Source organism: Festucalex cinctus, chromosome 3 (genome assembly GCF_051991245.1).
Source record: "Festucalex cinctus isolate MCC-2025b chromosome 3, RoL_Fcin_1.0, whole genome shotgun sequence".
In the NCBI taxonomy this organism is placed as follows: domain Eukaryota; kingdom Metazoa; phylum Chordata; class Actinopteri; order Syngnathiformes; family Syngnathidae; genus Festucalex; species Festucalex cinctus.
In genome coordinates this window covers 25,939,120-25,964,998 of record NC_135413.1, presented here as the reverse complement: position 1 = coordinate 25,964,998, position 25,879 = coordinate 25,939,120, and the positions used below count along the sequence as shown (strand labels likewise).

Below are 25,879 nucleotides of genomic sequence, written 5' to 3'. Positions count from 1 at the left end.
GCCTTGTTTCTGGGTACAACTTACCTCTTGTGACCCCCTTATAACTCCATTCTTCCCTGGATGGAGGCTTTCCATGAAAGCGTGCATCTTTTTCTCATTTAACTCGCTGTCTTGAAGCACACATACCGAACACATACACAGCTCCACAAAGAGGCTGGCGTCCTTTCTCTCCAGCCCAGGTATGGAGGCTCTTTTCTGGGTAAGACTTGGCCGTGACCCCCTTTCCTCCATTCTTCCCTGGGTGTTGGGTTTCCATGCTTTTTCCTTCTCCTCGTGCCCCATCTCTGTCTGGAAACACGCATAAACACACACACACACTGAGGTGAATCGTGCTGCTCCCGAAATACAACCCCCCCCCCCAAGCCCCCCACCTCTGTTCTCTGAATTGGCGCGCTGCCTCATATTTGTAACTCTGCCCCCCAACCACTTCCTCTATGTATTCTACACTCCCATCTATACCTCACCACCCCCCCCCCCCCTTCCCTTTTTTGGGGGGTGATCGGGAATGGCAATACCGGCAAACATTTGCGTCTGGGAGTGAGCCAGGAGAGGATGCATCGGCACCGGAATGACCTGATTCCTGCCCCCCACAACCCCCGCCCTCCACAATATCGCCTCACAGTTTTAAAGGTAAGCGCTTCTATTTGTAGTCCAAAAAGTTTGACCATATGTGTATCTTTTTTTTTTTTATTATTATTATTTCTTTTGAAGACATCCTGTGGACATGCATAACACCCCCCACCCCCCCCCCTCTCATCCTCCATCTTCCATCCGGGCATTTTCAGGACAAACTTGACGTGGATTTAGGTGAACGTGTCAATCCACCTTGGCGGAGAAGCTTGGGGGGGGGGATAAGGGATCTTTGCGTGATTTTGCAGACACTCCACAAGAAGAGAGAGAGGAAAGAATGAGGGAGGAGAGGACGCATGAGGCTGCAGTAGTGCGTAGGAGTGTTGTTCACATGCCGGGGGATCCTCCGCCGCGCCGCTCAGCAACAGCAAGCAGGAAACACACAAGGCAGGTTAGGAAAAAAAAACAAAAAAAAAAAAAACAATCTTGTAATACATTGTGACGCCATCATTTGTCTGTTTAAAACGACTTTACTGTGTCTTATTGCTTTGCTTTGGGGGAAATGTGCGATCGTCTCGAAATGAATAAATAGATTAGCGTTGCCGAAAGTCAGCAGCAAAGTGAGAAAGTCAACAACAGCAGCAGCAGGTTGCCTTGGAACATTGAGTACCGCGTGGGCTGGGCTGGGCTGCACCACCCCTCTTGATTCCTCTCACGTGATTATTTAGTAATGTAAATTAGCGGACTGGTGGGGACCGATAACATTATTACATCCATAAGGTAGAGGAATTTTTTCTTATTGATTTAATCATGTCCCAAACAGCATCCTGTGTAGCCAACGTTTGAAGATTGTGTGGTTGTATCTTTTTTTTTTTTTTTTCTCATTTGTTGTTGAATTTCTATGTGATTATTGAATAATTATTTTATTTTCCTTAGTTTGGGAGTTGGTGTTGAAAATTTTGCTTTCAATATTTATTTTTTTGAAGTGATTATCTTTTCTTTTTTATTTAAAAAATATGCATTACAGGATTATCTTATTTTGTTTTCCTTTTGTTCACACAATGGTGTCTTTAAAGGTTTTTTTTTTCCATCTGTGAATGATAATGGGTAAAATATTTTTTTCTCCACACTATTTTTTTTGTATTTTTTTTTGAAGATTTTTGAGCTACAGCACTATACTGCTATTTCTTTTTATTTTATTTATTTTTTCATGCAGAAGTTGAAGAATGCATTGGCACTATGTGGTTTAAGTATTTAAAATGTCTCAGCATTTTTATCAGGCAGTTTAATACTTTAATTTACTTTATTTTGTTGAAAGGCTAGAAACGTTCGATTTTCTTCCCAAATATAGTGTGTGGTGTACAATTTTAATATAATTTCAAATGTTTGATTTGCTTTTATTTTTAATGCTGCTGTAACTGTAAACAATATTTTTCTTAATAATAACTCAGCAATTATTTTAACAGGCTGAAATATTTATATTTTGCCTAGATTTTCATTATCTTCCACAAACTAAAAGCCCATATAGTGACGTTTCCAGTGATTTTCTTCTTCTGTGGAGATAGTGGCGTGATCTCTCACTCGAGTTTGTCGACACCATGCGGCCAGCCCCCAGCACTGCACCTTTTGCCATCTGGGCTGCAAGTCCCATTGATAAGTGTGTTCCCTGCTTGATTAAGGGCAAACCCCCTCCCCCCAAACCTCTCCGAAGTGTCCTGTGTGTGTCCACGGTGACGTCACACGCACACTTATCCCATTGGTTCTTGTTTTTCCCTCGGGGGAGGGGGGGGGGGGTGGCTTGGGGGGCTTCGAAGCAAGGAAGACTGACGTGTATTTTTCATGATGTGCGCGTGCGCGTCCTTGCACACTCGCCGTGTACAGTTGGCCCACAGGCAGGGCTAAAAATAGCAACCAAGCGATGCGACGGGCGCAGCCCTTTTGCTCCCCACCTTCCCTCGACTTTCCCTCGCCTCACTTTTTCTCGGAACCACCTTTGTTGGGTCACTGTCCACTTACCACCACTCCAACAGCCCCACCCTTTAAAAAAAAATTAAAAATAAAAATAAAAATAGTGGATTGTTTTGTAGTTAAAAATATCGCCCTTACAAACGTTTATGCAAAGGCGATATTTTTTGTTTTTGTCTACAAATCCATAAGAAGAGCAAAATATCACATGATTCACATGTGATATTTTTGAGTGTGTGTGTGTGTGTGCCCCCAACACACACACACAGAGCAGCAAGCAGCATCTTTCCAAGCAGGCTCCACGGGGCGGAGGGGAAAAAAAAAAAAGTGAGCGAATCTGAACGTGACGTCAATGCCTAGTAACTGACGCAGCCCTTCAACCCCCCCTCAGCCCCCCCCTCAAAAAAAAAGAAAACTGATTTTTATTTATTTCTTTTTTTGCAGAGGGGTTGCTTCTAGTCTCGTCAGCAAAGCAGCTCGTGACATTATTTTTGCTCGACTCTCCGGGAGAGGTTTTGTTTTTGTAGAAAAACAGAAATAAGAGGACCGGTCCACTTGTGGAGGAAGCGTCGTGCCAGGTAGAATGTGCCTTCATCGTCGTTACTCGTCATCATCATCATCATCATCGTCGGAATGGTGGAAATGGTGGATGTTTGGAGTTGCTTGTTGGAGAGTGGACATTAGACAACAACAACAACAAAAACAACATCGCTGCATTGGTGCAACAAACAGCGGCGGCTCTCGTGCACACTTGTGGCGGGATGATTTGCATATGGCTTCACGTAACATGTCTTTTTCTAAAAATAGATTGTAGTTAGTTTTGAATGCTCCACAAATAGCGATATAGAAAATAAAAAAGGAAAGGGGGCTGCTCAGTAAGGCGATCCCGGGGAAAACTTGCACATGTTTTCTTCAAGGCTTGGAGAAAAAAAAAAAAAAAAAAAAAAATCTATATATATCTTGACCAAATATGTTTTTGTTCCTTAGGAGGTGGACACGAACGCAGCCAGGTGAGTGACATCGAGCGTGCATGCTGTACCTCTTTTCGTTTTCCCTCCTATTCACCCCCTCTCGCGTGGAATGGCATCCGCGCACACTTCCTGCAGGCTTGGAATCACCCTCCCCCCCCCACACACACACCCCTCACTCCGCTTCCACGCTGTAAGACCCCCCCCCCCCCCTTCCCTTTTGTCTGTTCTGTCTCAATTCAATGTGTGTGAGGAACATAAGGGGTATAAGGGGGGGTTCCCCAGTTTCTTATTTTTAAAGAGGTGCACACATGCATGGAGGTGGGAGGTGGGTAGGGGGGGGGGGGGGCAGAGGAAGAAAAGGGAGCCGCAGAGAGAGAGAGAGAGAGAGGGGAGACCCGGGAGCTGTCCATCGTCAGTGGTGCTGAACGCACGCCAAGTGGCGCTCGTGAGCTTGTTTTCAACGTACGCGAGCGCACGAGAGATTTCTTGTTTAGATTTGTATTTATTTTTTTAGGCACCCACTACTCAACTCGTTTTCATTTTTAAACGGCTCATTTGTTTATAGTGCGTTAAATTATTGGGGTGGCCTGCAAAACTATCTCCAGCTTGAGCTCGGTGAGCTGTCCTCACTAAGGTTATTCCGGCAAGTGACCAGCAGGGCGCGCCAGAGGGCGGTTCTTGCGATTTTTTTTTTTTTTTTTTTTTTTTTTTTTTTTTTCCCCAATGTGAATGAGCGCGCCAAGTGAATGGCGAGAGAAAGGGGGTGATAGCGACCAAACAACACCCCCCCCCCACCCCCCCCCCTTCTCTATTTCTTCTCTTTTAGTTCATTTTCCATTAGGTAAAGCGCGCGAAAGCTGAGTGGAAAGGGGCGGGGGGGTGGGGGGCACAATCTCATCCCGCTCCGTCGTGACGTGGGTAGCGCGCGCGCTGGCTGGCTGCGTCAGGAGAGAGGCAGTCACTGTGCAGCCCAGACGGTAGGGGGGGAATCGTGACTGACTGGCTTGCAAATGAAAAAGACCACCATTACCATCACCGTTTAAAATCAAATCAATTAAAATAAAAATAGCCCGAGTACAAAATCATGCGGAAGTGTTTGGTGTGGAGGCTTAAAAGGGTTTATTTGAGAAAGAAAGCGCAGGTAAGTTTATTAACTTCTCCCCCCCCTCCTCTCCACACGAGCATTGTTTGGATGCTGCGTGGACACTTAGCATTGCAGCGTTTTGATTGGTTTAACTGCCCCCAACCTAACTCCTAATTCAATTTGCATATTAAAAAAAAAAAGCACGATCCCTCTATCATTGCTATTGATCACAAATTGTCTCATACACCACCACCCCCACTATCCCCATCTCCCGTCATTTCTTGGTTTTTTCTTTTTTTTTTCTCCATTTTTTTGTTTTTGTTTTTTTTTTTTCAAAAAGGGGGGTTCCTATGCGAGCGAGGCTGCGATTGGCTGATGACGAGCTCGCACGCGCACCAATGGCACGCCTCCCCTGCTCTCTATTTATTGCCAGCAGTCTACTGCTTGGCTCCCTTGTCGCACGGAGCGGCTGCAGGAGCAGCAGCAGCAACAACAAAAAAAACAGCAGCAGCAGCAGAATATCCTCTAACACTACACAGAGAGAGAAAAGGGAGGAGAAAGGAGAGGGTGCGTGCATGCATAGTGGCATGCAAGCAGCTTCCAGTGGAGAGGAGGAGGAGGAGAGGGGGAAAAAAAAGAACCACGGACAGCTCTAGAATTACGGAGATTCCCCTTCCTTATTCTTGCTATTTCCGTTTATGAGTGTGTGTGTGTGTGTGTGAGAGATGCACTCGAGTGCAAGTGCAGGAGAGCGAGAGGGAGATTCACGGCAGCAGAAGTCACGGAGGAGCATCCCAGCAGGAAAAAAAAACAACAACAACAAAGAAATTGCCCTTCTCGAATCTTTTTGCGGTCTGGGCTTGCTGTTCTGAGTTATTCATCTGGGAAGCCCTTACCCCAAAAAGCATTCGCGGGGGGCGCACTCGCCGCCGCCAACATCGACGACACAACGGGAGGCTGGATTGCATCGCGGCCACTCGTGCAGGAATTTCCCCGTAGACGCGCTCCAAGCTTCTTTTTTTTATTTATTTTATTTTTTTTAAATTGTGTTCTATTTTCTCTCTGTGTGATTTTATTCCTTACTTTCGTTTTTATTTACTCGACTTGCTCGCACCAAAGTGGAACCTGTGCAGGTGTTAATTGTAAGCTCTAATTGCCGGATTACACCCCCTCAAGCCCTCTCCTCTCACTTTTTTTATTTTATTTTATTTTTTAAATTCCGTTTGACTTTTACACCAACTCCTGCATGTTTCTCTGTGCAAATGTTTGATTCTGTTAGTTCGACAAAACACACCAACTTTGTGTCAAACACTCACATTACACACCCCTTGAAGTAACTTTGTTCGGACCCTCCTGTTATGTCGCGGGTCAAATCGACCCTTTGTAAAGTTTAAAAGTCAAACAACAACCTTCTTCTATACGCAAGCCTTCTTTTATATTTTTAAAAAATGACTTTTTCTTATACGACTTATGACGTGCAACATGTTTTTTTTTTTTGCAAACATAACAAGAGGGTCGAAAATAAGCTGTGTAATAATAAGACCACCCCACTCTCACTCGTGTTTTATGAATAGAAGTGAACGCAACTCAAGCATCCTCAGCCTCCTTCTACCCCCCCCCCCCCCCACACACACACACACACAGGTACACGTGTGCACCCCACGACCACCACCTGACCCATTCAAAAAAAAAAAAATGAAGTGCAATTATTTAAAGTGAACAAAAATAAGCCCATAATGGCCCTTTTGACGACAATGTGCGCGCGACCCCCCCACACCGATCACGCGTCGCGTGCACTGACATAAACAAGAAAGTCACAAGAGCGGCGTGATTGGTCGCTTGGTGACGTCATCTGTCCCGTCAACGCATCATCATCGTCATCAACAACATGAAAAAAAAAAATCAACATTAAGAGCGTGCTAGTCTAACAGAACAGTATAAAGGCGTTAATAGCCCCCATGTTGAGAAAAAAAAAGAAAAGAAATATATTGATATATGATGAGGGCATGTATTGATGACGTTTTTCCACAAAAACGACACGTGACAAACAGGAAGTTTACAATGTGACGATTAGTTAATAGTTATGATGAGGGCATAAGGATGGTAACAAAAAAAATATAAAAGACAATTCCCATTATGAAAGTTTGCTGCTAATATGAAATCATTTCGACGAGTGACATACGGAACTGAAGTGTTCTTTTTTTTAAATATAATTTAAAACAGCTATATTGAAAAAAAAAAAAAAGACGTGGCAACGAGTATGCATAAAGTTTAGTAAGAAAGAATGTTAACGGTATCACAGTGAGGTTATAGCAAAAAAGTAAAATGATCAAAACAGCACTTAGGTCACCACTTAAGACGTTATTGAAATTATATGACGATATATAACTTCATAGGTTTTAACAGGGTAACAAAAAGGTCAACGTTAAACCATATCGAGTCCCATAATTGACCACTCGTAATAAATTTCGTAAAACATTCACATATGGAAAAAAGATGGACGCGCGTAAAACAAACAGATGAGCCCATCGCGATGAGTGACGTCATAAAGAAACTGGGGGTGCAAAACATACACGCACTCCCTCTTGTAAAAACTTCTCACCGTGCGTGTGTGTCGTGTCTCGCAGGTGAGGAGGAAATGCGCACCCGAAGACCAGGACCAGGAGGCCGATGCAGTCGTGTCCAGGTGACCCATAATGCCCGAGATTGTCGTCCTTCGCCCCGAGAGAGGTAATTGCGCGAGCCCCGGGAAGGTTCGAGGCTGCGTGAGCGCGGAAACGCTCAAAATGACGTCATCAGGAGTTTGTTTCCGCCCCATCCCCATGTATGGATGAACTTCATTTAAGTCAAGTTATGTATATAGTTCGATTAAGATACATAAACACGAGCTAGTTGACATCATATTGACCGCCTGGCAACAAAATGGACGCTGCACGGCGTGTGTGTGCTCGACAATCACGTTTATAATAAATAGGAATTGAAAAAACAAGTACCGTGGAAATTGTCACGTGACCAATGTAAAGCACAAATGATACACAGTTAATTTTAGTCTATTTTAATGCCTCTTTAAATCTGGATGTATTCAGAAAACAACTTACTGAAATATACACAAACAGATTTGAATTTAATTGCGCTTGGGAGGGGCCAAACTCATTTTTGTTATGGGCCACGTTGTTATGACTGAAAATCAAAAATGCAAAACCACCTTAAGTAGCCGATAGAAAGTTAAGTATAGCTATATTGTTACATTTATGTAAGAATGAAAAAAAACATTCATGAAAAGTCTTTTAAAAGTAAACACATTTTGCAAATTGGGATCAGAATTTCTTCAAAAACGTGAACACAAACCGATTCACTCAGAAAAGTTTAGTCACTTCAGTATACAATTGCAAGAGATTTAGTGTCATTTAGTTGTCATTTCGATTAAAATTGAAAAACTATTTCTACTTTGCTACAGTTTTCAGCTAAAATGAAAAGAACAAAACATATTAAGTCCTGTATGTCACTTCCATATACAACTATTGTTCAATTTAGGATTTAGCCCAAATCAGAAGAATCACCCCATTTACCAGCCACATGATACACTTGACTGGACCAAATCTGAAATTCGAATTTGACACCTGCGTTTTAGAAATAGCAGAATTTGTTTTCTTTGCTATAAAAATGAACAGTTGTGAGGTGTCAGGTCCCCAAATCAGGCTAATTTTAAGACAATTTGATGTGTGTAATATCCAATTGAACATGTTGCAAAAATCTGGCAAATGAAACCAAATGCACGTCTGATTTTGGATAAGGTGAGAACACATTTGAATCGCAAAAATGAGCTTTAATTCACACACACATGCAGGTAATCCAGTCCAATTTTGACATAATAAATTAGCACGTCATTGCTCAATTCATTTCAGTAATAACAGTCAAACACAAAAATTCAAAATGAGAAAACTCTCATGCAGACTATACAACCGGCTAACCTGACCGTACCTCACTCACCAGGCCACACCCCTTAAAGGCACACATCCAACATGACAACATCACAAAAGTACGAATTTTTAAGAGTTTTTAAAATTTTTATTTATTTTTATATAGTTTCTATACTGGTAGCGCAAAAAACAAACAAAATAAAAAAAAAAACTCCACCAACATTGTCGACAAAGTGCACTTGCTAACGTAACAAAGTAATATATTTTGCGAAAATGTCTAAAGTTACGGTTCGCGTAAAAAAAAGAAAATATTTTTCAAGTAGCGAAATGAAGTCACGTTGTTTCTGAAATAGAGGATCAGGCTGTAAGGCACTCCACAAACATGGCCGACTTTCTGTATTTCTACATCTACCCGTTGTTGGCAAAATGCTACACTTTTTAAGAACTTCGCATATGTTTATTGCATAGTGTACCAAATTTGCAGCCCATCTTGTTGTGTTTACCAAAAATATCCTTCATGATGTGGTAAAAACAATCCACAAATGCCGCCAAAGCTAACGTTAACGTTGTCACGCCAAAATATCATCCACGATGTGGCTCCACAAATATGGCCGCCATATTGCGCTGCTATTGTTACCCGATTTCACAGTTTAGAGCACCAAGTTACAAATTTACGAGAGGTGTCAAACAAATACATTTGTTAATCAGATTAATCGCATCTTAGAATTTTGATTAATCACGATTAATCACTTAATTAAAAAGGCTTTTTATTTTTAATCAACATTTTTTTGCCCAGCAAATTTGAAGAGCGCTGTTTATGTGTTAATTCTTTTGATGTTTAATATTATGAGGACATCTTTAACATTTCTTTTTTTTTTATCCACACATGCTCATCCTCGTCTTTTTCTAATCAGTTAATTACTTACATAATTTAAAATGGGGAAAAAAATGACCCCAAATTTTTGACATGAACAAATATTCTGAATGGGCTCCACGGTGGGTGACTGGTTAGCACGTCCGCCTCCCAGTTCGGAGGACTCGGGTTCGAGTCCAGGCTCGGACCTTCCTGGGTGGAGTTTGCATGTTCTCCCCGTGCCCGCGTGGGTCTTCTCCGGGTACTCCGGTCTCCTCCCACATTCCAAAGACATGCATGGCAGGTTAATCGGGCGCTCCGAATTGCCCCTAGATGTGCTTGTGAGCGTGGATGTTTGTTCGTCTCTGTGTGCCCTGCGATTGGCTGGCAACCAGTCCAGGGTGTCTCCCGCCTACTGCCCAGAGCCGGCTGAGATAGGCTCCAGCACCCCCCGCGACCCTTGTGAGGAATAAGAAATATTTTGAATATCATACACAAACATGCTTTACTTTATTGCATGTAGTCATGTTTATTTCTCAAACACAAGCTGTGCTACCTTTAATGTAGCCATCCGCTGTCAAGCTAAACGATAATCTGTGGTCAAGATTAATAAGTGTGATTTATCTCCATTAATACATGATTAATGCGATCATTTTTTGTGATTAATTAATTAGTTAACGCTGGCCCATGTTGTCGTTCCCAAAATAGCCACACTCCACAAAATGGCCGACGCACTATGCTGCATACCTAACAAGAACTCCTCAGAGGCAACAGTAAAGGTATTCTATGCTTAAAGCACAAAAAAAAAAAAAAAAACTTATCTAAATCTGGCGCTTTGCCATTGCCCAAAAAATTCATTGGGTTGCAAATATGGCCGACATGCTGAGCTACTAACATTATTACATACATATTTTGTGAGCACTTTGAAATGGTTTATGTTTAGACTAAAAAAATAAAAAATAAAATAAATAAAATCATACTTTAAAAGTAACATAACTAATTAGAACCAGCTCTCTTTTTGGAGAAAAAATAAAAATAAAAAATCATCCATGTTTGCTGATTGGGTTGCAATAAACGCCACAAGATGGCCGACATGCTCAGCTGCTAATATTGTCTTTGAAGGCTTTGTGAGATTTTCTTACAGGTGAACGTTCAGGCATGTTATTGTCGCGGAATACAGTACATTCATTTTTAATAACTCATCTTTTTCAAGTTTTCCCGCCAAATATGGACATATTCTACGTTTTGCTTGAAATCCTACATTTTTGTGAGAAGAGTGGTTAGATAGAAACTAATGATAAATGGTGTTTTGCTTTTGTTACATGTTGACTAAAAATCATTGTTACTTTTCCCCACCATTTCTAAGAGGCTATTAATATTTTCATTTCTAGTGTTAAAAAACATAACTAATCATTTTCAAGTAATGTAACAAATGTGTCCGTAGTCATATGTGACCAAAATGGATTTGAATAGCTTGCGTGCGCTACAGTCCATCATTTCTCACAACAATAATTTAGTGAAGCAAAGTGAAGCACGACACAAAACTGTCTTTTATTATTATTATTATTATTATTATTATTTTCTGTAATGTTATTAATATTAATTTCTGTATTTTGAGATAGGATATTTGGGCTTTCCTAAGCTGTAAGCCATAATCAGCAATATTAAAAATAAAAGGCTTGCAATATTTCAATTGATTTGTAATGAATCCAGAATGTATGGCATTTTTGCTTATTTAATTGCATTACAGAAAATAATGGACAATATTGTCATTTTCTGAGACAGTCCTGTATATATTCACTGCTATCAGGAAATCATACAAAAAGTTCGACACCATGTAAAAGTTAAAAACTAGATTCAATTCCAGCATCATTGAAAAAGTTATAATTTGCTTAAGTGCACTAAATGGTCAATCAGAATTTAACTCGTGATAAAAGCAGGTCAGCAAATCAGAATTTAGTAAGAAATCATACAAAAAGTTGAACGAGATTCATTTCCACTCATCATCACCGAATATTTTATTTTTTTTGCTGTGTGGCCCAATTAAAACATTACTCATGAGAAAAGCAACTGATATTAATTAAGTAGGAAATTGTACAAGTTTGAAACCATGTTGTTAACTGCACTAATGAATTATTTTGTTATGTACAACATTTAGCAGGATACATATAGCCAACCAAAAATAATAATCACGTGAAAGCAATTTAGTAGCAAGTGATACATAGAATTGGGCTCTGTACAATTAATTATAAAGCCCGTAGTTCTAATGATGTCAGTATGATGGTGTGTGTTATATTACTAACATTCATGAATAATAATACAAAAAAAAAAGTTTTCTGCTAATAACACTGTCTTGAATTTTGTACAAAATCCTATTATTATATATATATATTTGAACAAAATCAGACTTTTGAGAGAGCACACTGCCATAATCATACACCTCACAAGTGAATGAATGTGTGCATGTGTCTAAAACGTAATCCAAAATTGTCCCAAATGTTTGTGGCTGTTTTTTTTTTTTTTTTTTTTTGTGCGCGTTCCACGTGAAGCGTCACATTCCACCTCCCTCCCGCCAAACCTGACGAGTCCCGTCACAACACACCCGCGCTGACGCGCTGTGGCGGCAACGTCACGTTTCAACACCTAAACAATGAGACAAAACAATATTAGAATGTAGTATGAAAATAAATTGATAATAACCAATAGGGCTTATATAATTATGCAATTCAATAAAAACTATTTTTTTCCCTTTGAAATTACCTTTCTACTTTTTTTTTGTACAAAATCCTACTAAATAGTCTCTTCGAGGGTAGGCAGTAATTAGACACGTGGAGGAAGACATTGTGTGTCTTCTAATTGCCAAAATATCATCTTTAATATGCAATATTCATTGTATCATGTATTCATTCTTTTTCCACAGACGGGGAAAAATCAAATGCAGACAATGTACACACTTGTTGAAATATATTGCATTTGCAGCATGATCAATTTCAAATGTGTCGATTTTTGTGGGCCGGGTTGACAAAAATATGACTGGCAAAATATTTTGCATTTGTGAAATGTTATCGTCTCATGTGGCGACTCACACTTTGTGTTGGGCGTCGGCTTATATGTGATTTTGTGAGCTATTTGTGTGCAGTGGTTTCACTTCAACTGCTCTCGCATGTGTGATTAAAAAAAATGAAGTCACATTTAATGACAGTAAAAATAGATTTTAAGTTGATCTTTATTTTTGGTAAGCTTCTATTGTTTTATCTGTGCTGAAAAAGGCTCCGTGCGTGTTTGATTTAAAAGCTTCTCCAATGTAGTTTTCAAGTCGCACAGTAGGTGAGCACGTCTTAAGTTTGGTGGATCTTGTGTTTGTGTGGTGCTGCTTTTACAAATAATCAGACCAGTGGTTGCTTGTTTAACAAGTTCTGTTTTTTGTTTGGTGCGTACATTTATGGACTTTTACTTTCTGGCGTAAAACATTTTTTGTAGGGAATCATACGAAGAGTTTAACTCTACATTGTTTAACAGCGGCGGGACTGTTGATGGATTGAATATTTTGTTGACTTGGTTGTGGTTATGGCTAATTCTAATATTACCGATGATGATAGTTTTGACAAGAATTTAGTGTGAAATCATACGAAATATTTTGACACCAGTAATTGGATGTCCTCGAGCTGCTCACTGTAAAAAACGGTAACTAGTAATTGTTGAGTTCATGCAAATTAAACCGACTTAAAAATAAAGCTTCCATATGATAACCTACAAAAACTTTTCTCATTGTTGTCCTAACTAAGATTTTCTGATCAGCACAAAAAAGATGAGCTACTTTTGAGTATTTTTTATTTTTTTTTAAATTAAATTGGGAACCAGTGGGAAACCCCAGAAATTACACACGGGCGCATGCGTGCTCACGTCGAGTGTCTGAACAAGGCTGTGACCACAAAACTGGATTTGCGACTCAGATTGTGCCTTTTGACCTGGTTGGACAGTATAAAGGTTAAGTGGCTAAATCATAAATGTCAATTTTGGTAAAAAAGAAAATCAATAAATAAAAAAACCTGTCATTGACATCATATGGTTGTTTTGTTTTGTTTGCTGTGTTTTAAATGACTGTTGCTGCTCATTTCGAAATGACTATTTTACTAAAAAAAAACAAAAAACAAATCTGTTGTTGACATGTTGCTATTTTATGCTATTTTCCTTTAGGTAAATTTTAAACTCATTGGAGTAAGAATTATATGATTATTCAACAACAATATCTGTGTTGAGTGAATTTAAGAAAACATGGAACAATTGTATGTTTATTGAACAAGAATATCTGTATTTGGTGAAGGCAGAAATAAATTGAAACCCAAATTTCTTTGTTAGCCTTCCAGGATTATTCTAATTAGGTGAGCAAGAAAATCCAAGTTGACAGAACTCTTGTCAGTACCTCGTTAAGTCAACAACAGTAGGCAAAAGTTGAGAATACTCAAAAATCTCTTGCATCATTGTTGCCTTGATATTTTAAGTTTTCTCAACTTTTTCTTTGTTTCAGTGTGTGTGAAAATCACCATCCTAAGCGTCTTGTTTGCAGATGCTCTGAAAGTTGCACAGTACTGAAAGCAAAAACATGTTGTACGGAAAATTTGGATACCGTGTTGCATTGATAGCTAGATTCATACGTTACAGCATATCAAAAGGATTTTTAATGAGGTGCGTTGTGTCCTCTTTGTATTATATTTGTATCGGCTACGTAGTTGTTTGAAATTGGCCCAATCAATAGTCGTGATTAAAGTTTAACTTTTCAGTTTTTTTCCCACCATTTTGTGTTAAAAGCAATCGGTGTCATTGATGTCATCTAATTGCCTGATTGCGGATTGCAGGTCTCTGTGTAAAATTGTTGCTTTCTGTCGGCTGCTAAAACCGTTCTGGCTCACGCTCCCAGTGAAAGGATTCTTACACTTGTATGATCAATATGCAACTTAAAAATATGCGTAAACAGTTAGTAAAGTTTTTTTTTCTTCTTCCCACGATGGGTCATACAAACCCAATACCAATGAAGTTGGAATGTTGTGTTAAATATAAATCACAACAGAAGACAACAATTTATACTTCATTTAATTGAATACACTACAAAGGCAATATATGTAATATTCAAACTGATGAACTTTATGTATTTATTTATTTACCGGGATTTTATTTTTCGCAAATAATCATTCACTCTTTGACCGCCAAAAACGTTTAATAACGATTAGTAAAATCATGATGTATGCCGCCATAAATGTTAAACGATGTCAAATATGTTTTGATTTTTTTTTTTTTTTTTTTTTTAATCAATGTGCAGTTCACAGTCTAAGTGCAGCACGTGCTGCCTGCTCAATGAGTTGTGGAATCAAAAACCCTCACTATATATAGCTGGCAAATGGCTGCATTCTATCTCTTTTCAATGGTCTCAATGTGTATGAAATTTGAGGAAACAGAACGTTTTCAAGGATGATGTAAATGATCAAAGCCTTTGTCATAGTAAAGTTTTTTTTGTTTTTTTTGATAACGTGTGGCAGTAAAAGAGTTAAAGGGGCACGAAGCAGGATTCAGAGTTTTTGCACATTTGCGACCCCTTTGGCGAAACGCGGAATGGACCCAAGCCACGTGCACACGGCGCGACTTCTCGGGCACGAGCAAACCTCCAAGTTAATTTAACAAACGTCAACATGAAGCGCAACGCCTTTTTCATAGGCTTAATAATGTCTACAGAGGTAAGAAATGTATTAATCTTCAAATTACTTTATATGCGAAAGTCATTTTGAGTGACAAAAGCTTACGTAATTACAACCTTCCAAACGTAAATAGTGCGTCCCGTGAATCCGGTGACAGATAGCAGTGCGTTGATAATATGCACAAGTGCGGAGATATTAGTAAGCGACCGTGTGGTAGTTTTATTCTGCGCTGCTAATCATAAATAGATACTATCGTATTTTAGTTATGAAGTCTTAACTTTCTAGCAAAAAGTCAGCAAGCTCTGGGTCCCGTTTCATCCCCAGGATAGCTCTTAGCTCTCTCCACCTGACAAACGCTGCACCTACATTTATCCGCGTCCTCCCGTGACGCTGGTCTGAAAGTTTTTTTTTTTTTTTTACTTCTCTTTGTCTTCCGTGGAGTCTCCATAAGGGATAGAGACGTATCGAGTGCAGGTCTCTTCAAGTCCATCTTGAATTAGCTGTCCTGTCCGTGACGTTGCGTGAACAATCGCGAGAGCGAACAGGGACAATAGCGTGTACGCGGATGACGTCATGCTCAGAGCAAACGCTAAAGTTTCCGGCTCCAACATTTTTTACTTTTACAGAAAAATAGGGGCAACAGTCGTTGTGACACAGTAGTCCATAATACCTGCCTCCTGTCCATAATACAATTCTTAAAACAGGTGCAGGTGAAAAATATGGTTATTTTAACACTCAAATTTCAGTCTAATCTTGCTATGTATATTGATGGAAGATGGGGGTGGGATTCAGTAAGGTTTCTCTCTTCCCACTCCTTTTTTGAGTTGCACATGTTGAGCTTTCTTTATTGCCATTGGTATACATGATGATTATTTTCTGATTGTTTATTATAACGTATTACTATGTTTGGCTTTTTGGAACATGCCATATTGTTTGATCTGCCCCAAAACTTTAATAAATCAACTCAAAACAAAATCAAATGTAAGCTTCTGTGAGTGAGTGAGTGAGTGAGTGAGTGAGTGAGTGAGTGAGTGAGTGAGTGAGTGAGTGAGTGAGTGAAAAAAAAAAATCCGTGCGTGCTTTCAAATTGCCGCGGGAGTGACGTCACGCAGCCGACACGTTCGTTCGCCCGGCCCCGTTTGCGACCCCCACCCCCGCTCTGCAATTGGCTGGAGGGGTGTAAACACCGTCTTTCCACAGAAACGTCCGTCTGTTTACAAAACAAACACAAAATGGCAAAATACAGGCTGGGGGTGTGGGGGTTTAGGACAAAATCACCCCCACACGTTATGAAAAGCCCATATCTATAAATTGAAAAGTAGTTAGTTTAAATCCTGTATTTAAAAAGTGCTTTTTCCTGAGTGAAACCGGCAGACAGCCCCGTTAAACTTCCTTATGTTAAATGTTTTAAAGTTTGTTGAATAATGTTTTAAGATTGTTATTGTAGGTTATTTTTAGTAAATTTTGTAACCTGTTTTCATTTATTTTTCTTCCTCTGAATGTTAACTACTGTTTGTTGCTTCTGTGTTGTCTTTCCTTGTGTAAAGCACATTGAGTTGCCTTGTGTATGAAATGTGCTATACAAATAAACTTGCCTTGCCTATGCAGACCCACCAGTCTAAATACGGTATTCTGCTTAATATTGCGTTGGTTAGTGGAATATGAGTTAAGCAGCAAAATCCAGCAGTTTTTATTAATATCAGAAGGCGGCCATTTTGCCACTTACTGTCAACTGAAGATGACGTCACAGTTGCTCAGTGCTCGGGCAACAACAAATCACAGCTCACCTGTTTTATGAAGCTGAGCTGTGATTGGTTGTTATCTGAGACCTCGGCAACTGCGAAGTCATTTCACTCGACAGCAAAATGGCCGCCTTCTCATATTGATCAGAACTGCTGGAGCAAATCACAGCTCAGCTTCAGAAAACAGGTGAGCTGTGATTGGTTGTTGCCTGAGCCCTGAGCAACTGTGACGTCATCTTCAGTTGACAGCAAGTGGCAAAATGGCCACCCCAGGATGGGTGGATTTTTCTGCTTAATTCATATTCCACAAATGTAATAATTAATCGGAATGTCATGTTTAGACTTGTGAGGTCGCATATAAGAGATTATTGCCAAGAAATGTTTTAGGTTGACTTCCCCTTTAAATGGGAGACAGATCTGGACTGCAGGCAGGCCAGTCTGGTGTCGAATGTAGTTTGGCGTTGTCTTGCTGAAGTAAGCAGGGACATCCATGAACAAGACATTGCTTGGATGGCAACATCTGTTTCTCCAAAACCTGTATGAACCTTTCAGCATTAATGGTGCCTTCATATATGTGTAAGTTAGCCATGCCATTGGCACTGACACAGCCCTATGCACGGTCTTAGATTCTTATGATCTGCACATACTTGATTTTTGCAGTGAAGTTGGACTAAAAAGTCTACTTTTTCTACTCTTCTTGCAAGTAAAAATTGCTGTTGTTAGTGCTCCACTCTGATGGTGCTAAAAGCCAGAGCTGCCATTAACCCAGCTGCAATCATCCACTCTAATAACAGTTGGATCAAAAAATAACTGAATGTGGATCACAAAGAGGACTGACTATTTCATGAATTACCCCCCATATTGGGTCATAATTAATAACCCACCGTCCAACCCCCAAATTGTTTTTTTTTGTACACTTTGTTTCCAGTGGTGGTTGTTTTTAAAGTGCCTTGTCAGTAAAAGTTTAGTTGAGTTCAAATGAAATGTTTTCTTTTAGACTTTTTTTTTTTTAAAGGTCATTTTTGTGCTGTTTTGTTCCAAATTATGCTTTTCTACTGTCTTCTCCAAAGGAAATAATGAAAATAGAGTTTAACTGTCACCATTATTAACTTTAGAGGCATTTAAAAAAAACAACAACAACAAAAAAAAAACGTTCTTTATGGACTGTAGTATTTGTGTATTGGATGCGTGCTTCCAGAACTTTAGGTCTGTGCACGATAATGCTATTTTCAACCGATACCGATAAACCAATAATTTAGAGGTGCCGATGTCGATAACCGATAAGTAAGCCGATAATTGTTTGCAAAATTAACTTGAATACAAATGTACTTTCGAGTCCTACTATAAGTCTAACAAATAAATTGAAACATTGTATAAACTTTGCACCATGTTTCAATGTATGTAAAGCACCTTGAAGCTGAATTTTATTGATATGAGCCACAACCACAACAGATGGACCAACGTGGCATGTCTATAATTATTGCTGGATTTCTTTATTATCCGGTTTATCTGTATGAAATCAAATTGCCGATAATTATCGGCAGAATTCTCTATTATCTGGTTTATCTGTTTGACGTCATATCGGTCAATAAGTGCCGATAATTATCGGCCACCGATATTATCGTGCATCCTTTCTCGTGAGTGAAGTCAGCAGCTGGTTAGCCTGCATGTGAATGCCTGAATGCGAGTTGTGGCCCACAGCAGGTCGTTTGCGAGTGTTCTCATTTTGTATTCGCGCTCTTGACTGTTTGTCAAAGTGCGTTTGAGACTGTGGCTCTCCTTGCCCACATGCTCAGGGATTGCAGGAGTATGGTCGCACGTTTTTTTTCCCCCATGTCACTCACGCGATAAATAGCAAATAATAGTTTCGACATACAAGCGTAAATTTAAGTGTCACACTGTATGATGAGGACGGGAAAGGGGGAGGCGGCAGTTACAGACAAACAACTTCAAATTTTTTACTACTTTGCATTGAAAAATGGACACTGTATATGTTTGTGTAAGTAAAAAAAATTAATATCTGTTTGCCTATTTTTTTGTGTATATTAATGCATAAACCTAGATATATTGTTAATTATCCAAATACAACAATTTTATGCATTGTACACACAGACCTCCGTTGTTTATCGTATATTTGCTTATGCATAATTCAAATATATACATATATATTAAATATATATTTAAGAAATAATTTTTTTTGTAGAAATCTTGTATCCTATTATAGAACCCGGAGAAGTTATTTATTTGAGGAAAAGAATGTTCTTTTCTTGCAAAATGCTATTTATAGAAGATGTATTTATCCGATACAAAATGCTGCCGATAGGTTTCGTGTCTCTGCCATCGTGGATGCATTTATGAGTTTCTTTATTTTTGACTCATCACGATATGATTTAAATGACTTGTAAGAATACCGTCAATGATGCTGGGCAAACTGATAAGACAAACGCAACAATCACGCTTTCTTCTTTGTGTTCGATAAAATTTTCATCATCACGGATATTTTTACATCTTTAAAAATAGTTTTGGAAAATGATGACAGAGTGAGCATGATGTGAAAGATGCACAACAGGGAAGAAGAAGCGTATGATGCGCTCATCGCGTGTTTTTTTCAGTCAGATCTTGTCCTTATCACAAAATTTAAAATAAAATTTAAAAAAAAGGTTGTTCTGGATCTTATTATACATTGTACATTTTAAACAGCTGGGCCTGTTTGGATTTTGGTGATACTTGCACATCTTTGAGGCCTTCATGATAAGAGAAAACGGTGGCCCTCTCCTTCTCTCGACATTTCGGTGTGTGTGTATGTGTGTGTGTGCGTGAGAGAGCAGTGTATCGTCACTCCTGGTCGTGACTGAGCGCGCAATTCTTTTCGCTCCTCTCTCTCTGTAGCCCTCGTTATTTATTTTTCATATACGCCTGAGCGGGAGGCCTACACACACACACACACACACACACGCAGTGGACGTCTGTCGCACATGTAAAATTTTCATTGTGTTCAATTGTCTTACCTCCCCCCCCAACAGTTGTTTTTATAACGACCTCTCCTTGGACCATACAAACATTTCTTAGTGGTCCATTTAATCATTCACTGCCTTTGACAAGTATACTTGTCAATTGTATTTTTTAGAGCGGTGCTAAATGGGGGCGAATCTGATTATGCTCCACTGTAAATATCAAACTTGGAAACAACTTTACTGATGCCCAACCACCGGTAGATGACATCATTGCCCCATTTTATAGGAAATAAACACAGTTTCAGAGTCCATGGGAGAAATGGCTGTATTTTGGTAAACCTACATTTTTCTACTGTCAATTATAAAAGAACGGGACGGGGCAAAAAGTAGGGAGTCTATTCTGTTATTTGGTAGATTCGGTTTATATATAATTATTGAATGGAATATCACGTGAGTATTGGAAATGTAAAAATTTTCTATCATGACTGGCAGTGAATGAGTTTTAATGTATACTGTAATTTTCCATCCTTTGAAATCTTAAAATGAGATCAAATGACGTAAATATATGTTAGTTTTATAGTGATTACATTTTCTGTGCAAAATGCTATCAAGATACCGCAAGGAAATTGGGGGCTGGTTCTGGGTGGCGAGGCGTGTGTCAAGGTCTGAAAAGGAGGATGGAAATGCTGGTCAGGAGCGACAATAAAAGGTGGGTTCAGGTTTCAAGGTAAAGCTGGATGTACAAACTCGTTCAGGAGTTGTGACGATCTGGCGGTGTGGTGGAGTCCGAGGCTGGCTTAAGTAGGCTGCTGATTAATTGGACACACCTGCTGCTTGACTCCAATCCACCACACCTGGAAAACACACGCACACTCAGCGGGTTGGGCCCGCAGGCCTGACAGAAATGCTCTAATATGGCAATGTCATGATTTTAAAAGCATCACATTTTTAAAAATCTGTTTCATCCTGATCATAGTTTTGTACAGAATCCGACTAAATCATTGTGAGACAAACATAATGTCATGACTTCTTTATGGTTTGTATAAACTACATTTCAATCATTTCACTGAACCTTGTCAATACTGCAATGCAACTTACTTAACAACAGCAAGTTCATCTTCTATTTTCTCAGCCTTTAAAACCTTCCAAAAGAAGAATCTTGAAGGCAAAGTCAATCTTAAACACAACCTTGACAATAATATATTACATGTGACACCACTATAGTCTAAACATGACATTCTGATTAATATTGCATCTGTGGAATAAGAGTTAAGCAAAATCCAGCCATATTTATCCATCTCAGGGGGCGGCCATTTTGCCACTTGCTGTCGACTAAAAATGATTAGGAATTTGGCTACCGTGATGCGCGATGCTGGATGTTTTCTTTTATACACCTTCACACTTGACGATTTGGTGGCTGAAACTAGACTAATCTTTCGACCTGATGAAACCAGGTCTAAGTTGTGGCACAGGTGGTGTAATGCAATTTTGGTCAATATGATCGAGGTGAATCTATGTCGATATGAGTGGTGGAAATTCAGTTGCAACTTCCTGCTTGTGATGGACATCCAACAATGACGTCATTTCCAAAATGGCTGACAGGAAGGGGATGGGATTAAACTTCTTTTTTTTTTTTAATGAGCCTTGTGACAAGTACAAGATGTAAACAGTATGTGTACATTTCTAAAAACGTATCATTTCTAAATATATGTATGTATGTATGTATTAGGGCTGGGAATCTTTGACTGTCTCACGATTCGATTCGATTACGATTTTTGGGTCTACGATTCGATTCAGAATCAATTCTCGATTCAAACGATTTTCGATTCAAAACGATTTGATTGACACATGATTTCTGCTTCAAGTTCCAGATATGCACAACATTGTCATGATCTACTCCAGTCTGCTTTGCAAGACAAAATGACAAATAGAGACATTAAAGTGTCTTTTTTTTTTTTTTTTTTTAAACATTTATTAATTTTGTATTGGAAGTGCCTTTTTCCACAAAAACAGCCTGTGGGCTACAACTGCCTTTCCCCCTTCTTCTTCATTTCTAATTTAAATCAAATCGATTTTTGGATATTAAATATCAATTCGATTCGATTAATAAATGAGAATCTCGATTCTTTTATGAATCGATTTTTTGGCACACCCCTAGTATTGTATGTATGTATGTATGACATAGACACCATAAAAGGCTGAATAGGCATCAATTTGGGGTGTGGTGTGGATTTATGTCCATTTGAAATTATGCCCATTTGCTGATGATGTAGTCTACAAGGAAAAAGTTGCTACCTATGAACACGAAATGTTTCATATAGTACATCAAAAGTATGATGGCAAAATGAAGCTATTTGAGTTCATTTAGTCACATTTATGTTAAGAGGTGTTTGTTTAAAATTGTTTATAAAAGGTCTTCCTTTGAGGTCACGTTAGTATGACTTATTATATTTCGGCATTCATCTCAGCTCACTGAGTTTTTTTTTTTCTTGTATTTTTTATTTTATTTTTTATTTTTTGCTGTCCGCAATGAGTCCTAGGGATAGACCGATTATCGGCCGGGCCGATTATCGGTGCCGATATTTGGCATGTTGACAAATATCGGCATCGGCCTTTTTACGAATCTGAAGGCCGATAAAGCTGGAATCTCACCGAGCAGCGAATGCATGCGAACGTAGCAAATTTTGCGCTTTCATCAAGATTTGTAAGATGTTTCTAGACGCTTTTTACTTGTTGCAAAGACTTTTCAAACGTATTCAGTCAATTTTTCACTGTCTGCGAAGATCTTTTGAACCCTGACGAAAACCCCAAATTAGATACATTTAATTTTGTATACATTTGTCACTGCTGACACTTTAATTTATAAAAAAATAATAATAATAATTAAAAAAAGAATAATTTGAAATTACGTTGAAATTTTGGAAAACTTTATTTACAGTAGAAAATTTTAGAAAACTATTTATTCTCTGCAAACACTGAAGTCCCAACACTTTTTAATTTATATAAAAATAATAATAATAAAAAATACAACAAATTTAGAAATTATGTTGTAATTTTGGAAAACTTTATTTAAAGTAGAAAACTATTTATTTATGTATTTATTTATTTATTTATTTATTTACTTGCTTAGTTTTGAATTTAGCTTAACACTTGCTGATGAACCTTAGAAGTTCCCTACAATTTCTGTTAATTTTTAATTAAACAAAACTGTCTATTCTTAATATGTTTAAATTAAAAGAAAAGTTTTTTTTTTTTTTTTTACGCTATTATTTTTTCTTTTACTGCAAATGAATATCGGCTTGAAATATCGGTTATCGGCCTCCTTGACAACAAATAATCGGTATCTGCATCGGCCCTGAAAAAAGCATATCGGTCTATCACTACATAACACATTACTGCAGCGGCAATGATACAACCCCCCGCCCCCCTTTAATTACAAATGAGATTTTCACAACCTACTTTTCTCCTTTGTTAAGGAACATATATAGTATTTCTATAGTGTACGGCTCTGTCAGTGAAGCAGCATGTGGCTAAATTTTCAGATTTTCAAATGTACGTTTGTGATCATGAAGCAACTTGAGCGTTACTGCATTCCATGCATTTGCTCTGTAGCTGGTGAAGCAGCATGTGGCTCATCCTTCAACGCCCATGTTCCAAGTAACTATAAACAATTGTACGTTTGTAAATCAGCATTTTAGTCCACTTGTACGAGCAGCTGCCGCGTTTGCACCTACTGCATTCCACGTATTCTCTTTGCACGGTGAAGCAGCATGTGGTTACTTTTTCAACATCCCGCTCCGAGTAGCTGTTAAATGATTTTTTGATTGTGAGTGACTTTTAGAAGTTCAGCTGTCATGTCAGTCGGAAGATCGTGTCCTGCATTCCGTGTGTCTGCCGTGTACAATGTCTCCCTTTTCAAGCAAGAAACACGTTTTTTTTCTCTCAAAATTTCACACTCGAGCTGAATTTTAATGTGTGTGTGTATAATTTTCCCCCACTACAACAATTAATTCTGAATCTATATCAAATGCTTGAACGAACTTATGACTATTTGAATGGTTAAAAAGCATATTTTTAAATATCTCATGTAGGAATTCAATGTTTGCATCTTGCGCGTTTGTGTGTGCATTCTTTTTTTTGTAATTGCAACCATGTGATTATTAATAATTACTTTTTAACATTGTTATGTTATCTGAAATTGGAAAATTGACACAAATGTATTATGGGTTTAATGTACAAATACAAAAAAAGTTTTAAACATTTTTCCATCTGTGTGTCAGTGTGTGTGTTCTCTCATATGCAAAATTGATTTCAATAAACCTTTACACCTATTAAAAAAAAATCTAATATGCAAGTAAAAATGTATTTAGAGTTATTAAAAAAAAAAAAAAAAATTGCTGTCTTTGCAAGACATTTTCATATTAATTTTAAGTCCAGTGTTTTGAAGTGTTTGCAGGCAAAAAGTGAGGAAAAAAATGTAAAAAAGTCTAATTATTTTTTTTAATCTTTTTTTTTTTTCTTGTTTAATTTAACTGTGCATTTTCTTGTGGCATTTGCGATGTACGTGAAAATACTTTTAACTTCTCAGAGTTGATGTGTTACATTCTTTGGTATTAATGACCGTGAATGTGTAAGTGTGTTCCAGTCACTTTAATATATATGGTATATGGTATATATTTTTTTTACAAATATTATAATTTAATTCAAGATAAACTAAACACTGTTTTGTTTGATGTGCGTTGAAGGGAGAACGTGAGCGTATGGATGAAGTTCAAAACCACACGCGCACACACACGCTGGTGAGTGCTTGTATGATTCTATATGTATAATCAATGATTGATAATCATACAATACATCTTACACAGCACACATATGCTCAGTTTGCTCACATAACCATTTTTAATTGACAATGATTATTTAAAAAAAAATGCAAAAAACAAAAAAAAAATATTCAAGAAAAATATTGCAACACATAATACTATATAATATATATATATATATAAAAAGCATAATTTGTAGTTGCAACAATTTTGACATTTTTCACCCCTCTCGCTCTCTGTCTTTGTGTGTGTGCGCGTGTGTTCGTGTGTTCAGATGCGCAGACGTCCGCCGTAAAGCCAGAGGAGGTAAGTTATGACATATTCAATGTAAAATCGTCATAATCTCATATTTGAGGACTCGGCAGCACGCGTCTTTGTCGTCACTTGGCACACGTTTGTCGCGTGGTTGGGTTAAAATATGATGATGATGATGATGATGATGATGATGATGGGGAGGAAGACTCGCTCACATTTGCTGTGTGTGCGTATGTGTCGCTGTCCACTTCAGTGGTGCTGAAATGAGAAAGCAAGAGAAACAAAGTTTAAAAAAACAAAACAAAGAGACAACGATCGTGTTCAAAACGTAAATAACTATTACATTCATTATATGTTTTTCTTTTTAATTATCACTTTATTTTAAAAAAGTGTCACAACATTACATGTGTTATTTTAAGTTAGTGCATGTAAACAGTAACACTCACTCACTCACACAGATACACACAAAATGTTACATACTCCATAAATGCCAATATATGTCATATTTTTATACATTTGTGGAAATCTTTAAACGTAAATCTAATAAATGAAGTTGTTTGATTAAGGTTTTGTGTGTGTGTTTCACACTGAGAGCTGTTTCTAATATTTTGACCATCTTCTGTCGTGTGTGTAGCAACACAAGCATTACAACAACAACAAAACTCTCGGTGTAGTGCACCCACCAAAGTAAAAAACTCATAATGCAATAAATGAATATCTCTCAGGGAGTGTCAATCAGAGGGTGTGTAAGTGTACCTAATCAACTGACCTGTGAGTTTATAGTTTCGTGTGTGTTTTAAGAGATGGGGCAGAAAAACAACAACAACAACTTTGCAACTGATTGTGTGATCAAGATAAAGCAAAACTTTGAATTAAGGAAACAAACCAGTATTTTTATTGGTATAAAATAAAATGCTATAAAAAGTAATTATTAATCGTAGTTAGTTGTTATCATACGTTTTCCCTGGATTATTAAACTTACATTTTTTTTTTGTCCTATTTACAGCTTTCAGGACGGACTACGTGTCAAGGGGGACTCCTAAAAAAAATAAAAA

The 25,879-nt window shown here is 38.2% G+C and overlaps 1 protein-coding gene across 7 annotated transcripts; it reads left to right on the top strand.

Moving 5' to 3' along the window:
* The first annotated feature begins 495 nt into the window (after positions 1-495).
* LOC144016234 (uncharacterized) lies at positions 496-25,879 on the top strand. 7 transcript variants are annotated; one of them, XM_077517096.1, is made up of 7 exons: positions 872-1,021; positions 3,523-3,545; positions 5,710-5,732; positions 7,218-7,320; positions 24,495-24,548; positions 24,844-24,875; positions 25,831-25,879. In XM_077517096.1, coding segments are annotated over exons 1-6 (318 nt in total). In that variant the 5' UTR covers positions 872-907; the 3' UTR covers positions 24,845-24,875; positions 25,831-25,879. The 7 variants fall into 7 exon arrangements, 2 of the variants coding, with proteins under 2 accessions (XP_077373222.1, XP_077373223.1); XR_013282871.1 differs by having other exon boundaries at positions 886-1,017; XR_013282869.1 differs by lacking the exon at positions 872-1,021 and adding an exon at positions 2,874-3,113.